Source organism: Hylobates moloch, unplaced genomic scaffold (genome assembly GCF_009828535.3).
Source record: "Hylobates moloch isolate HMO894 unplaced genomic scaffold, HMol_V3 SCAFFOLD_5, whole genome shotgun sequence".
Classification (NCBI taxonomy): Eukaryota; Metazoa; Chordata; class Mammalia; order Primates; family Hylobatidae; genus Hylobates; species Hylobates moloch.
Genome location: NW_026652280.1, coordinates 21,271,158 through 21,286,307, shown reverse-complemented (window position 1 = coordinate 21,286,307; position 15,150 = coordinate 21,271,158). Strand labels below are relative to the sequence as shown.

Here is a 15,150-nt window from a genome sequence, read left to right as displayed (position 1 = left end):
ATTACAGGTGTGAGCCACCGTGCCTGGCCATTTTTGTTTTTAATTGGTGTGGTGTCCCTAACCTAAATATTTTACATGGCCTGAACTTTCTGTAGTTTTAGCAACAATGGGATGTTTTGAAACCTAGATCTCTCAACCAACTACATTTTCCATTGACTGGTGAAACAGTAGTTTCAGCCAATTCATTCTGACCATGTGCGTTTCTGTGCTTGATCCCTATTTTATCTCAAAAATAATTTCCGTCTCTATTCGTGTAAACTAATAAGAGCCTTCTGTGTCCTTTAATGGCAAATTGTCTCATCTTTTACTGTTTTAAACAATTTTTTTAACATAATGAGAAAACATGATAAAAGGTATAAGTGCAGTTTCCTGGCTTTTCAGTACCTCAGGGAATTCGGTAAACTGTATTCCATTTGAGGAAAGGAACGGTTGGAGTAGGAGGTAGTGTAAAGATAACATAGCAAATAAGCATTTTACCAGAACCCTCTGAAGTCTCATCAGACTGTGCCATCATCAGAATCCCTCCCTTCTCATCTACACCTTTTAAAGCCAGCATCCAGTGGGAAGCCCAGAGATGGTACCACCTTGCTTTCCTGCCAGTTGCTGACATATGGCACACAATGTCAGTTAAGGGCACAGGCTGATGGGCACCTCGGCCACACACCTCTCTGGTTTCCCATCTGTAAAATGGGCACAGTCATTGTACCTGCCTCTGAAGGTTGTTGCGAGGACTAGACGCAGCCTTGGCACAGAGCCCACAGAGAGTGAACGCTGTGTAAAGACTGGCTGCCAGTCGTTAGTACTGGGTGCCTGTCTTTTGGTGTCTGGGCAAAGCTTTAACCTGTTTCATCAGTTTAGAACTCAGATGTCTCCCTGGCAACACAACATGGGCATGTAGATGTTTTGTGAAGTTTTGTTGAAATGCACTGAGGTTAATGATTCATGGGCAGCCTTTCAAAGCGATCAGGCTGTGAAACAGCTTTGAATAAGATTGTCTTGTCCTTCTGCTGATTGTCTTTTCCTTCCCATGTTAGCAGCCATAGCAGGAAGAGGAGAGGTGGCAAGTGGCCACACTACTCTGCTCACATTAAGCAGACAATTTATGGTCAATATTCAGTGAATTTCTTTTTTTATAGTACAGTTAACTGATATTTATATTAGCTTTAAAATTATAGCAAAATCAGGCCAGGCATGGTGACTCATGCCTGTAATCCTAACACTTTGGGAGGTGGAGGCGGGCAGATCGTTGGAGGTCAGATGTTCGAGACCAGCCTGGCCAACATGCTGAAATCCCATCTCTGCTAAAAATACAAAAATTAGCTGGGCATGGTGGTGTGTGCCTGTAGTCCCAATTACTCAGTAGGCTGAGGCAGGAGAATCGCTTGAACCCAGGAGGCGGAGGTTGCAGTGAGCTGAGATTGCACCACTGCACTCCAGCCTGGGCGACAGAGCAAGAGACTCTGTCTCAAAAAAAAAAAAAAAAAAAAAAAAAAAAAGTGAAATCAGCCAAATAGAGAACTAACAGGTACACTGCCCTCCTAACTCCTTGTGTAACTGTCATTGGTGTGAGTCACTGGGGCAGTGTGATTAGGTCTGTGAGCTGGATAGCAAGGCTGTCATTATTCTCAAGGCCTTCTGCTGACTGCTGCTCTTGGTAAGACATACAGAATCTATGGGCACCTCCTCTTGCCGCTTTATGCTAGATGAGGCGTCTCCACGTTGAGTTGTAGCAGATACAGCTAAGAAAGTAAAAGAAATGAAAATCTCATCAAAAGGATTGGGGCTAGTCTCATTCTTCATGCACACCCAAACCGTGGTAACTTTGATTTTTTTATTATCCAGTATGGATTGTTTAGAGGAGACAGATGGCTTTCCAGTTCATCAAATTTTTTCAATTATCTAAAAGGAATTCCTACGCTTGGAGCAAGTCATTTCAATAAATCTCATTCATATTTACCTGCTGCTTCCTTTTAAATGGAAGAAGAGAATATTTTTCAAGTACACTTGAAAAGTAGCATCTGTGAATTAGAAACTTTCTCTGTAAACTAGCAGAGTAGAAGTAAGAGGCCAGGATTCAGCACAAGGTAGGCTGGATTCCTTCTTGGGTGGCTCAAGCGAGTTATGGGGCTGGTCTGATCACATCTAAAGAACTGCCCAGCTTTTATGCATTTTGAATGTGGTGGAACCAGCTGCATATTTTTATATGAGAGCAGCAAATAGTCATTGTGTTCCAGTTTGCTTCGTGGGTCATCTAAACATCAGAGGCCATGCCACAAGCACCGTAACTGAGGGACATAGTGTAACTGTGGTCTGTCGGACACCCTGTGGTCCAGGCCAGTGACCTCTGGAGCTGAATCATGACTTCCCAGATGACTCCCAGAGCCTGGGAGGGGACTGGTGCGTGTCTCCAAATGATTTTCACCTGGGCCTCTTTGAAGTCGGGAGAGGTACATGCAGTATGGTAGATGTGGAGAGGGAGAGGCATGGTGTGTCCAAAAATTAGCAGGACCTGATCCATAAACGTGGATTCTGAAGCAGTGCACTTACTAGATTAAAAAACAGTGTACTTACTGGATTTAAAAAGTGTATGTATTTTTTTGTGAGATGCAGTTTGTAAGATGCATTCATAACTAGGCCATATACTTTTTCCATTGGCTCTCAGCTCTCAAGAAGCTCTTTAGTTTTTAGCATTGGATCAGTAAACACTTATTAAAATGTTCCCAGCATTTGTTTGCCATCCTCTCTTTCAGCTGGGCCCAGCTGTGCCCTCAAACCCTCTGTGGCCCTGCCTGCCTCTTCCCTAACTGATCATGTTCTCCCAGCCTCTACAGACGCTTCCTTAGCATTGTGCTCGGTAGCAGACACTAGACAGAATCTCAGCCAACTCAGTCCAGGCGCACGGGCTCCTGGTCTCCTGGGGTGTGGTTACTCGTGTCTCCTCGGGGCCTTCCGCCCTCCACATTCCAGTGCCAGGCCCTGGACCTTTGTCTCTATTCATGATAAAACATTTTTAGGAAATGCTGAGGCTCAGTGAAGAAATGGAAACACTAACTCTTTGTTCTCTTCCTAACAGACACGAGACGACTTCCTGGGCCAGGTGGACGTGCCTCTTAGTCACCTTCCGGTAAGGACAGTCTCATGTTTGATGCTTCGTGCTGGGGGCGGGGGTTTCTAATCGTTTGTAGTCAGCGTATTTTCAGAGTGGTATTTCTTCACCACAGTGGAGAAGGCTGAAATGAAGCTTGTGTGCTGTGGCCCTCATTCTTTCTGGGAAGTGGTCCTTTCAAGGGGATGGAGGAGAAGCTGGCAGCTGTAAGAGTAGTCAAGGGTGCCTGAGTCGTGCGCTTGCGTTCCCATCCACCAGCTCCCTCTCTTTTCTGCACTTCAGCTGCTCCACCTTTGTGTATCACATCTTACAAAACAGACACCTCCTTCACTCAGGCCTCCCTTCTTGTCACTTACTGTCTCTGCTTCCTAAGGCATCCTCCGGGTCCCATCAGATGTTTGCGCTCTTTGTCTGGAACCGCACATGCCGTTTCTCTCGGATACCTCTACACAAACTATAATAGCATTTCCCAGATTTTGGTGTCTGGCTTTCTCAGTCAGCATGGTGACAAAAGAAGAGCCTGTTCATTCTGAGTGAACTTGTCAGCTGGGAACACCCACCCTCGCTGGAAGATGCACTGAGTTAGCATGTGTGGCACTGCCATTTCTCTCTGCTCAAAGTAGCGGAGCAGTCGAGGCTGTTGACTAGTGACGGGCATTAGGGCTGTCACCTGAAACAGGAGGCAGGGCAGACAGAATGTGTAGGTAGGACCTGGAGGCCTTGAGAAGGGTGGATCCTCATCTCCTATTCCAGCTTCAGTTTTCCAGCTCGTCCCAGCCTTCCTCCTGGCCTTCTTCCCTGGGCAGCACGGCGTGATAGAAGTAGCAGCTGAGAGAGGAAAGGCGAATGTTTCTGCCTTACAAGGGCATCGTGTTATTTTTTTAAATGCTTTGTGTGAGCAAGTAGCATAAATAGTCTATAAACTAAAGTGACTTAACCCCCTAGCATAAGCTTCCTGCTGTGTGGAAATTATGGCTGTTTCCATGTGTTAAATACCGAGAAAGATTGTGTCTTACCAAAGAAGCTTCGAAGATGTGTTGTGAAGGAAGGTGATAGCAAGTAATTTACTCTTACTCACTCAGGGGAGCTGTTAAGGAAGAAAGGTTGCAAGGTTCCAAAGGACTGGAAGTGAAAGTGATATTCTTAAAATATCTTGTTTGTTTCTTTATAAAACTCTGAAGCTCCAGGGTGCCACGGGAGGGGCCTGCATGGGGCTTCTTCGTGAAACCTACTCCATGAGCCATCAGAAACCTGACTACTCTTCTCAGGTCACATTGGGAGGATATGACTGTTTCACCTTTTGTGAGGAAAGACCTCACATACTTCTACATTGGGAGGTCTTCCGTGTATGTTCTTCAGACTGAAGCTGCGATCCTCTCACACTTTTAGACAGTGTTGATTGATGGGCCAGCTCTTTTATGGACGTCTCCAGCCACCCTTTCCCTAATGTAAAAACCACATCTTGGCCAAGGGAAGTAATTTTCTGAGAGGCAAATATTCTAATATTCTCTAAGAGGCAAAAGTGACATATTTTAAAACCTTGCTCCGACAAGCTGTTTTTTGAGTGAGTGAGCAGCGCTTGGTCTCGAAAGGTTGAGTAGGGCTCCCAGAAAATAGAAGAAGGTTCCTCCTCCGAGACCAAGTCAGTAGAAATAGTTTAGCTTTGGATTCTGAGTGGAGGCGGGTCAGTGAGCCTTCAAAGAAGGAAGCGCTGCGGAGGCGCAGGGCAGGAATAGAAGCCAGCCGATTACAGAGGGTAGAGCCGGGAACGCCCAGAGAGGACCGAGTGCCCCTAGTTACTCGTGTGCCCAGAGGGTAACTTGCAGTGGTGTGCTTCCCCTCCATACTTCAAACTGACTCGCTGTTTGCAGCCAACTACAGTCAGGGAGATGGACCACAAAGAAAACGAAAGGAGAGGCGCGAAGGTATATTCTTTATTCATGTGGCGGTAAAACCCAAGTTGCGTGTTCTGAATGCACGTGGCTTTTGAATCCAGGATTTCAGGTGCTCTCGTGTGTGTGTTTGGTCGTGTGTATAGGATGCTCATGGGGAAATTACAGTGGCATTCTATTTTGTGTGATAGCACACAGGTGTGAGTGTGGAGAGGGCGGGAGCATATGAGTGTATTTTGCGGAGTGAATTATGGATGCTGTGTTCTTGATTAATATATGACCATTGTCAAGGTGGATTATTTACAGTCTGTAGATTCAAAATTTGTCAAAACCACCAAGTTTTAGATAAAAGGAAATAGACCAGGCACAGTGGCTCATGCCTGTAACCCCAGCACTTTTGGAGGCCGAGGCAGGAGGATCGCTTGAGTCCAGGACTTCGAGACCAGCCTGGGCAACATGGCAAGACCCTGTCTCTATAGAGAAACTTAAAGATTAACCCAGCATGGTGGCACATGCCTGTTGCCCCAACTGTTTGGAAGGCTGAGGTGGGAGGATCGCTTGAGCATGGGAGGTCATTACTACGCTGAGCCATGGTTGTACCACTGCACTCCAGCCTTGGAGACAGAGCAAGCTCTCCTTTTGCTTTTACATTGAGAGACCAAGAGCAAACTTAACTGTAACTGTACCATCGTTGACTTTTTTCAACTACCGTTTTCACATTTGTCTGTTAAATTCATTGCATCGTTGTCTAAAAGTTCATATGATATTTGATAACTTGTATCTATTAATTATTTAGAGATAAAGAGAACTCCGAGATCTGTATTAACAGAGTGAGATTTCTGGCAGGTGTCTGCCTGTTGCACCTGCCTCTTGATTTGTCAGCTCTGTCTCCCCTTCACCTGGAGCCCTCAGTAACCCACCTTTGCCCAGCCACAAAATCTCTTCATCCCTGGGAAGGGCAGTGGGGCAGAGAGAGCTATTTTAAAACATTAAGTTTTTCTAAATCCCAGTCATGTGCCACTTAAGACAACCATGGCTCACTCTGGAATTTAAATTTTCCTAGATGAGGCATTTTCACGGTGGTGGTATTATTTGATGCCCTGCCTGTACTTGGAGGTAACTCAGTTGATCAACATCCTTTTACCCCTCTTGTGTTTATGGCTGGTAGCAGGTAGCAGGCTGATGGTTCCCTCTCATCAGCACAGAATTCAAAATCATGGAGTTTGGAGGGACTTCAGAGACACTGATTCACTCCCAGTATTTTCCAGGTGAAAAAGCCGGGCCCAGAGAGGGAGGGGACTTGCTCAACAATAAGCAGGTCATTGGTGGTGCTGGATCTGACCCTGGGTGTCCAGCATCATTGTGAGCCTGTGGTGTGGTCAAGGGTGTGGGCATGGGGTGGATTCGCCCAAGGCTTAGGTGCTTGCAGTGGTTGCATCCAGGTTTCGAGTCTAGGGACCCAGCAGGGCCCTCTCCTTCCATGTGCCTGCAGAATCCTTTATCTCACTCCATTCCATAGTGAGTGCAGCTAGGCTGAAAGCAACTACTGTCTTTCAAGATGAAAGTACTGTGTATCCAGATTTTCTTCTGAATGTTTTTATCCTGGAATGGGGGCAGCATTGTGGCTATTGTGGCCAATAGCACTGTTTGCAGCAGTCTGTTCAAGATGGCTTTCCACCATGAGCACCCTCAAAGCCATCTTTGGAGTCTCCAGTCAGCTCTGCTACAGGGAACAGGATCAGATTGGAACCTGGATGAATGCCAAGAAGAATCTTGTAGTTATCTATAAGATCATCTTCTAATTCAGGCTAGAGAATTTCCATGAAGCTGAACTTTCATTTTAATGCCCTATCTGTTACTGCTTGGCATTGAGTTGGCAGTACTGACAAATGATATGAACGTGTAGAATTGGCCAATGAACATGGCCAGTGTTTGCTGAGTGTGTCAGGTGCCCTTGAGAACTTTATGGAAACCAACTCAGTTGATTGGTTTGATCCTCACAACAGCCCTGTAAGATATGGTTACTGCCCCATTTTATAGATGAGGACACTGAGGCCAGGAGAGATAAGGAACTTGCCCTTAGCCACTCAGCTCTGTAAGTAACAAAGCCAGGACACAAACCTAGGAGATCTGCCTTTTGACCTGTGTGGTATCAGTCATTTAAGCTGCATAGGGTATGGACAGACTCAGGTTCAGAGTCCCTCTAAGCTCTGTGGTTTTCCCTCTTCACTCTCTTGCATGTTCTCTGCTGCTCCTAGATTGCTCACGCCCACTGGTGATCCTGTAGGCTTTGTCATACTGTTTGATTTCCTATGTTTAAACTGTCCTTTCTCCCAATTCTCCACCTCTCAAAGCCTTCCCGTCACCCTGTATTGAACTCCACATCCAAAACCATTTTGATTTCCAAGTGAGAGTCCATCTCTTCCCTGTACCCCAAGTCTCTGAGAATGTGACCTCTCCATGTCAGTGAATTTGTTCTGCCTTAGCTTCTAGTGGATTGTTGACACGTTGGCTCTTCCCTTGTAATGATAACCATAAGGGCTGGTATACCACGTTGTATCCACATGTCGTTCACATAATATTGCTCTCAAATTATTTGTTGGTTGGCAGGGCATAGTGGCTTATACCTGTAATCCCAGCACTTTGGGAGGCCAAGGCAGGAGGATGTCTTGAGCTCAGGAGTTTGAGACCAGCCTGGGCAACATAGGAAGACCCCCCATGTCTATGAAAAATAAAAATATTAGCCAGGCATAGTGGCACACACCTGTGGTCCCAGCTACTTGGGAGGCTGAGGTGGGAGGATCACTTGAGCCCAGGAGGTCGAGGCTGCAGTGAGCTGTGATTGTACCCCTGTACTCCAGCCTGGACAGCAGAAGACCCTGTCTCTAAATTAAATAAATAAATGTTGGTTTAATAAATGAAAAAAGGAAGGAAAACCAGCAATAGTTTTCTTAATAAATTTTCCATTTATTTCCTTATATATATTTACAAACCTTTTGGTAGAAAACATTTTCAAAATGTATGTTTATTACTGCCTCATAAGAATAGTCTAGAAACTATAATTTACTTCATTCAATGATAGTGAATTTTGAGAGCCTCTGTAGTTTACTACAGATCAGATGAATTGAGTGCTTACCTGAGTACCTACTTGGTGCCAGGCAATGTTCTTGGCACCAGTGATCCAATGGTGAGCAAATTCAGGTCTCTGTTCTCATGGGCTTACATTTTGGAAGTGATGGATGATAAACTAGTACGTCAACAAATGAACAGGTACTTTCAGACAGTGATATGAGGAAGATACAGCAGGACGATAGGATGGGGGGTGATAAGGGTGGCTGATTGGTGGGAACTCTAAGGATGTGACCTTGGATCTCACACTTGGATGGCAAAGTGGAAACAGGCATGCCATCCAGAGTCAGCTGTCCAGCAGAGGGACCTGCCTGTGCATGGGCCCTACCGCAGGACATATAATCTGCATCCATGGCAGATGAGGACAGGATGGTTGGGAGTACAAGGAAGGAAGAGAGAGACTGGTTCCCAGTGAGGTTAAAGGTGATTCAAAGCCAGATTATAGTTGGTCTTCTAAGTCATAGGAAAGAATTTTCGGTTTATTATGAGAGGAGTAGGAACCCATTGAGAGTTTAAAGCAGATAATGACATAAACAGATAACATTTCAAATAGCAGCACATACGTACATACATGTGTGTGCATGCACGCGCGCACAAACCTGATACAATAAATCATTGGACTGTGGTTTATCTCTTGCTCTAAAAATATTTGAAATTGTGTTTAATTGAAGGGTCTAGGTATTTGAGGTTTTACTGCATATATAGTATTTAAAGATTAATGAAATAGTCACACTTATTTGTCCAATTTCCTGCTTTGGTAGGCCAAGGAACTTCGCACAATCAAATGAACACTGATTTCTTTAAAAATGAACAAATACTCCACTTGTACTCATAGCTTCATGAGCTAAACCTCTGCAGAAGGTCGATCGGTGCTGCTTCCTGGGGTGATCTCTGTGCAGGAGATAGTCTTTTAATTCTCTTAGGCTGATGATGTGAGATTTTAATGCAAAAAACAAAGTTGCCCTCAAAGATTAAATCTTCTATATTCTTCTGTTTACTCCACTCGTATGTATCTCGAGTCACAGGCATATAGCAAGGCACCGGTGACCGCTGGTTCTCCGAAGTTAATCAGCTCTGTGAGACGGAGGCCACACCCTGCAGTTAGAAATTTTACTTGGCAGTGACAGCTGTAATTTTGTCATTTGTCTGTGGCTGGGGCTGGCTCCTGAAACCCGGTGTGGATAGTGACATCTAGTGGATCTCTAGTAGATCAGTTCCGTGGACTGTCAGGTACCAAGTGAAGAAACACATTCAACGGTACCACATTCTAAAATTCAAAATATATTCTCTGTAATCCAGTTGGCTGTATCTAAAACATGAAATTATTAGGAATATTAAAATTTAATTTGTTTTTTTCTCCCCACAGACAGAAGATCCAACCATGGAGCGACCCTATACATTTAAGGACTTTCTCCTCAGACCAAGAAGGTGAGGCTCGTGGGTATGGGTGGGTGGGGATGCCTGCCCTGCGTGCTGTGGGTATGTGCGTGCTGTGGGTATGGGTGGGTGGGGATGCCTGCCCTGCGTGCTGTGGTGGTTGGCTTTTGCTGAAGACGATTTTAAGTGTCCTTTCAAGTCACACCCCTTCTAACCAATTTTCTTCCGTTATGCATGCAGTCATAAGTCTCGAGTTAAGGGATTTTTGCGATTGAAAATGGCCTATATGCCGAAAAATGGAGGTCAAGATGAAGAAAACAGTGACCAGAGGGACGACATGGAGGTACGTGGAGGGTGTCAGGCCTCTCTCCTTTCCTTGAGATCATATTCATGTTTTGCTTTCAAACGTTATAATTGAAGGAAATAAAAGTTTAGAAAGCTTAAATATAAAAAAAGTACATATGTCCACAAATTGGTCATTGATAGTCTACCAGTGCAGTTATTTGTTTTGGTTAAAGATGAACTTTTTATGTTACAACACCAGTCCTCGGAGAGATTTCTGTTTAGACAATGCCATGCCTATTCCCCAATGTTAGCCCCACAGCTCTGTGAAAGTCTCCTCACACGTTGAATTCTGTTATTGCTATGGACTTGCAGCTCTTTGTAAATTCTTTTTAGCCATTGAAGTCGCTTCAAAGTGGGTGAAGGAATTTAGAAAATCACTTTTTTTCAAGTTTCTTACTCATTTGGCCACAGATGACAGCCTGCAGTAGAAAAACCCTCCTCTAGAAATGCCATTCTGCAATGAGCTGACCAGAGGAATGTCCCTTTTTTCCTTCCTGATAGAGCCGCCCGTATTTACCTTGTCACAGACTGATGCTGTGGGTCCTATTGTACCTTTTCAGCACACACCTCGGCCAGTTTGTTAGACAGATTCTCATATTCTCAAAGTGTCCATTAAACGAGACCTCTGTAGGGTTTATTCTCACATCTGTTTGCAGCTGTTGCATATATGTGATATGTGAATAATGTGTTGTGGAGAAGTTACCCGAACACCCCTCCGCTTGAGAGATCATATTTCCGGCATTATTTCATTTACGAGCCTTCATCTCTCTATATACATGAAGAGGAATAATGTGGGTGGTAGAAATTTATGAATGTTAACATTTCATAAGCACGTCAACAGATTTTCATCTCAAATCCAAGGAATTTTTTACACTCTTCTTGCCTTCCAACTGCAGTAACCAATGAATTACTTAATTTTCCAGTGATTTTAGCAGAGGATGTCAGGAAGGGAATACGTAACGCCTAAAATATGTGCTGTAAAAATGGAACTTGAATTTTGGTACCATGAAACCCGTTGGTGTGGACACAGCCAGTGTAGAGGGCCTGAGTAGAAAGCAGCAGCTTCCAGACTCCTGGCTCCTGCGGTTGCTCGGGATGCAAAGAGGAGACTTCTCTCTCAGAGCCCGCCTCCCTGGGGAGCAACAGGGCTCCAGGCCTCTGGTCCCCTGTGCCATGAGTTCTGTTAGAACACAGGTGCAGCGCAGCTCATCTTCCCTGCTCCCTTTACCTCATAGAGGTGTTGAAAAGACGGCAGCTGTAATGTGACCCGCATCATTGACAGGGCTTTGTACAGCCTTGGAGGCCCTCAAGTCAAAATAACAAACATGACGTATGGAAGGAGTATGATGTGACTTAAGTAGTATCACCGACTGTGCAGATCCAAATTTTGTTCTCCTGCAACGTAGTCATCTTAGAGGGCAGCACAATTAATTGGCCATTACTCAGAAGATTTTTGAGGCCTTTCTAGAATTGATACATATATATATATATATATATTTTTTTTTTTTTTGGCCTTCAATTGGGAATTTACTCAAATGTGGCCCTGAAGCCATGGCTAGAGCCAGAGAGCCCCAGAGCAAGGAGAAGGGCATGCAGGGTACGCTGTGATGACCTCTTCCTCACAGCCGAAGAACCAACCTCATAATCGTCCCTCTAACTTTATTCTGCAGCATGGATGGGAAGTTGTTGACTCAAATGACTCGGCTTCTCAGCACCAAGAGGAACTTCCTCCTCCTCCTCTGCCTCCCGGGTGGGAAGAAAAGGTGGACAATTTAGGCCGAACTTACTATGTCAACCACAACAACCGGACCACTCAGTGGCACCGACCAAGCCTGATGTGAGTACCGTGTGATGGTCAGGAACACGTGCACGTGCACTGCACAGCTAGGGACAAATATGGCGGCCCTCTGGGACAAGGCTGGGAAATAAATCATATGTCAATAAGAGCAGATGGTAGTGTGGTACGAGATTCCTCTCCATGTATGTAAAGCACGCAAGAGCAGTCAGAACTTGTATATTGTAAGCAATTGCCTTTGAGTCACATGCTGCTATTTTCAATATGAGCTGATTTATTTTCTATGTCTTCTTGTATGCCGATTCCTGAAATACAAAGCAGAGGTTGTTTTTCTTAGACTTATTTTACATTTGTTGATTGTATTGTTTTCTTCTTCACCTTTCTCTCCCAACTGACCCAGAACAGAACCAGCAAGCAAATTGGCTTTGCAATTTTCTGTTTTCTCTAAGTTTTTGGGTTTTTACTCTCTTCAATGCATTGATTTGGAAACCTCAAAAAATTTTTTTTTCTTTAAGGAAATTTTAGCCCCTTAATATAATCAGAAACACATGGAAGAGTTGCAAAATCAGAATTAGTAATTACTGTGTATTTTAATCCCTCACCAGCCTCAGGGATGCAGTAAACCAATTCCTGTTTTGTTCCCTCAGCAATTTGTGGTTTGACTGATAGCAAATAAACACGGGTTAAAACTCATGGACTTTAAAAATGGTTTTGTAGCAGCTTGTTTTTAAATCATGTTATACAGCAAGATCTAAGTCTATTGATAATACATCAAAGGCAAAAAGAAAGTCTTAAGGAAAAGGAATTTTATCCTAGAAATTATAAGCTGCCTAGCAGCCAAGACAAGGAGGAAATTATCAATGAACTATACAACTTTCAGTATGTAATAAAAGCAAGTCTACTGGGTAGTGTAATTTTCTTGTCTACTCGAACTCTGAAAGAAATTGGTTAATGATACATTTTAGACAACAAGCAGTATGAGATATCATGTTCTTAAAAACCTTTTATCTTTAGAAATTGCAAAGATACTCTACATATGACTGTGGGTGGGGAGGGTGGCCAAGTTTTCTGGTCTAGGTTTTGTTTAATTTAGAGATAAAGCTTGCAGAATCTGGAACAACGAATAGCCTGTCTTCCCTGAGCCCCCAGGTGGGCTCTCGTGAATGTCAGCTGTTTGTGATCAGCTTTAGACTACCCAGCATGGGCATTAGCTCAGGACAGCCAAGTGGTCTCAGGACAGCAAAAGTATCAGAGCAACTGGGTAATGCTAAACTATCTTTTGTTAAAATTTTTTCCCATGGAAATAGCTTGGCTGATTCTTTTTGTTTTTTATATTATTGCTTACTATTTCCTTTTGATTAATGCCCATAGCTATTAGAATTATTGTAATCCATCGTAGCTATTTGTAGTAAAAATGAATTTGGACCCACCTTGGCTTGGTTACATGTAGTGACCAGAAGAATCTTGGTAGCAATATCCTAAGCAAAGCACCATTATCTACCTTTGCTCAACAGCATGAGAAAGGAGTACCTGAAAAGGTAGATCCTCACGCGACCTCTGCAGAAAAGTGGCCAGGAGCAACTCACAAAGGAACAAATCCTGATAGCTAATATGTATATGGAAAAATATTCAACTTCATAAATAAGGATCATGCAGATTGGAGTTTGTGTTTTGGGGACAAATAGGGATAATTGCTACCTTCTCTACCTCACAGAGTTGTGAAACTAATGAAGGAATTCTTGAGAAAACGCTTTGTATATTTTTAAATATATACTATTTTTTGATGGCTCCACAGGTGTAGACATGTCCCCACACTCATCAAGAGGTGTACATTAAATATGAACAGCTTTTTAATGTGTTGACTAGACCTCAATAAAGTGATTTAAAAGAGAAACCATCTTTGGTGGCAGTGTCCCAGAAACTAAAACAAAAGGTATAACTTGCTGGCTCTTCACTAGTCTAGAGCAACAAGGGAAAAATGCAGTTCTTTTTCTGTTGTTATTTGAGACCAAGTCTCAATCTATCGCCCACAGTGGCACCATCTCGGCTCACTGCAACCTCCGCCTCCTAGGTTCAAGTGATTCTTCGCCTCGGCCTCCTGAGTAGCTGGGATTATAGGCGCCCGCCACCATGCCCAGCTAATGTTTGTATTTTTGTAAAGATGGGGTTTCACTGGGTTGGTCAAGCTGGTTTCAAACTCCTGACCTCAGGTGATCCGCCCACCTCAGCCTCCCAAAGTGCTAGGATTACAGGTATGACCCACCACGTCCGGCTGAAAAATGCAGTTCTTAATCCAAGTTCGGGTTCACATGTAGTTTTGGGAGAAGGCAGAGGCATAACTGCCCCATCAGGGAGGCAGCAATGCCAAAGGGAGAGGCTGAGCCAGGAAGGACACAGCAGAACTTGCGGAACCTGAGGAGCGCCTCCTTCCAAAGGACATAACTTCTAGAAGGCAAGAGAAAAGTCAGTTAAGGAAAAAGAGTTTCCACCACAACCTCTGCTAGCAGGCCCTTTATTGGGATACAGTATAAGTTCATTTCAGAATGTGTGAGAAAACTTTAAAATTTGTGTTTTAGAAAGAGTCTATAATGGTTGTTCTTGGTAAGTACTATATTTCAATTAGTCTGAAATAAAGATGTCAACTTTTGAGACACTGACTTGTGACATAATTTTTGTTAATGGGATATGCTGTCTTATTGAAAGTATCTGTGAGAGTTTTCCCTGAAAAACTTTTTGGCATTTAAACTTGTACACTAAAAGCCTCTGACTAGTATTTCCCCCAAAGTATGATTGCCTATAATTTACTGCCAAAAAAAAAAAAAAAAAGTTTTGTTTTTCTTTTGTTTTGTTTTTTGTTTTGTTTTGTTTTGTTTTTGTTTGTTTTGAGTTGGAGTCTCACTCTGCTGCCCTGGAGTACAGTGGTGCGATCTCTCAGCTCACTGCAACCTCTGCCTCCCAGACTCAAGTGATTCTCCTGCCTCAGCCTCCTGAGTAGCTAGGACTACAGGCACGCGTCACCACACTCGGCTAATTTTTGTATTTTTAGTAGAGGCGGGGTTTCGCCATTTTGGCCAGGTGCGTCTTGAGCTCCTGACCTCAAGTGTTCTGCCCGCCTTGGCCTCCCAAAGTGCCGGGATTACAGGCATGAGCCACCATGCCCAGCCCAAAAAAGTTTTCCAAATTGAATCAAAACTTTTAGATCCTGAATTGAGAGCATCACATGACAAAAAATCGGGTATGTTGTTTCGGTGTTCTTCAGACCCCGGCTGACTTGAGAGGTTATCTCTTGATGTTAATGAGATTTTTAAAGTAGGGTAAAGGGGGTAAATGCAGTGTCAAGATTTTGAGATTTTGTCAAAATGAGCTAGAAAGCAGCTGAAAAAAATTCATGTTGGATCAGATGTACTTTCCTCCAGATGACAGCTTTGAATTTGTACCTTTTGTAGTCTTTGGTCAAATTGCTGGTGACCAAAAGTAGCTGCCTTGTCACTGCCGGACTTCTAGAA

At 43.8% G+C, this 15,150-nt stretch overlaps 1 protein-coding gene across 11 annotated transcripts in view; it reads left to right on the top strand.

Moving 5' to 3' along the window:
• The window catches only part of NEDD4L (NEDD4 like E3 ubiquitin protein ligase), a 359,974-nt gene that overhangs the window by 275,471 nt on the left and 69,353 nt on the right, over window positions 1-15,150 (top strand). For 10 of the 11 annotated variants that reach the window (XM_032152182.2, XM_032152178.2, XM_058438299.1 and 7 more), the window contains 4 exons: window positions 3,074-3,124; window positions 9,494-9,555; window positions 9,745-9,847; window positions 11,520-11,686. In XM_032152182.2, the coding sequence (XP_032008073.1) occupies window positions 3,074-3,124; window positions 9,494-9,555; window positions 9,745-9,847; window positions 11,520-11,686 (383 nt within the window). Of the gene's footprint in view, window positions 1-3,073; window positions 3,125-6,170; window positions 6,267-9,493; window positions 9,556-9,744; window positions 9,848-11,519; window positions 11,687-15,150 lie in introns of those variants that run through there. The other variant, XM_058438294.1, reaches the window with a different exon arrangement.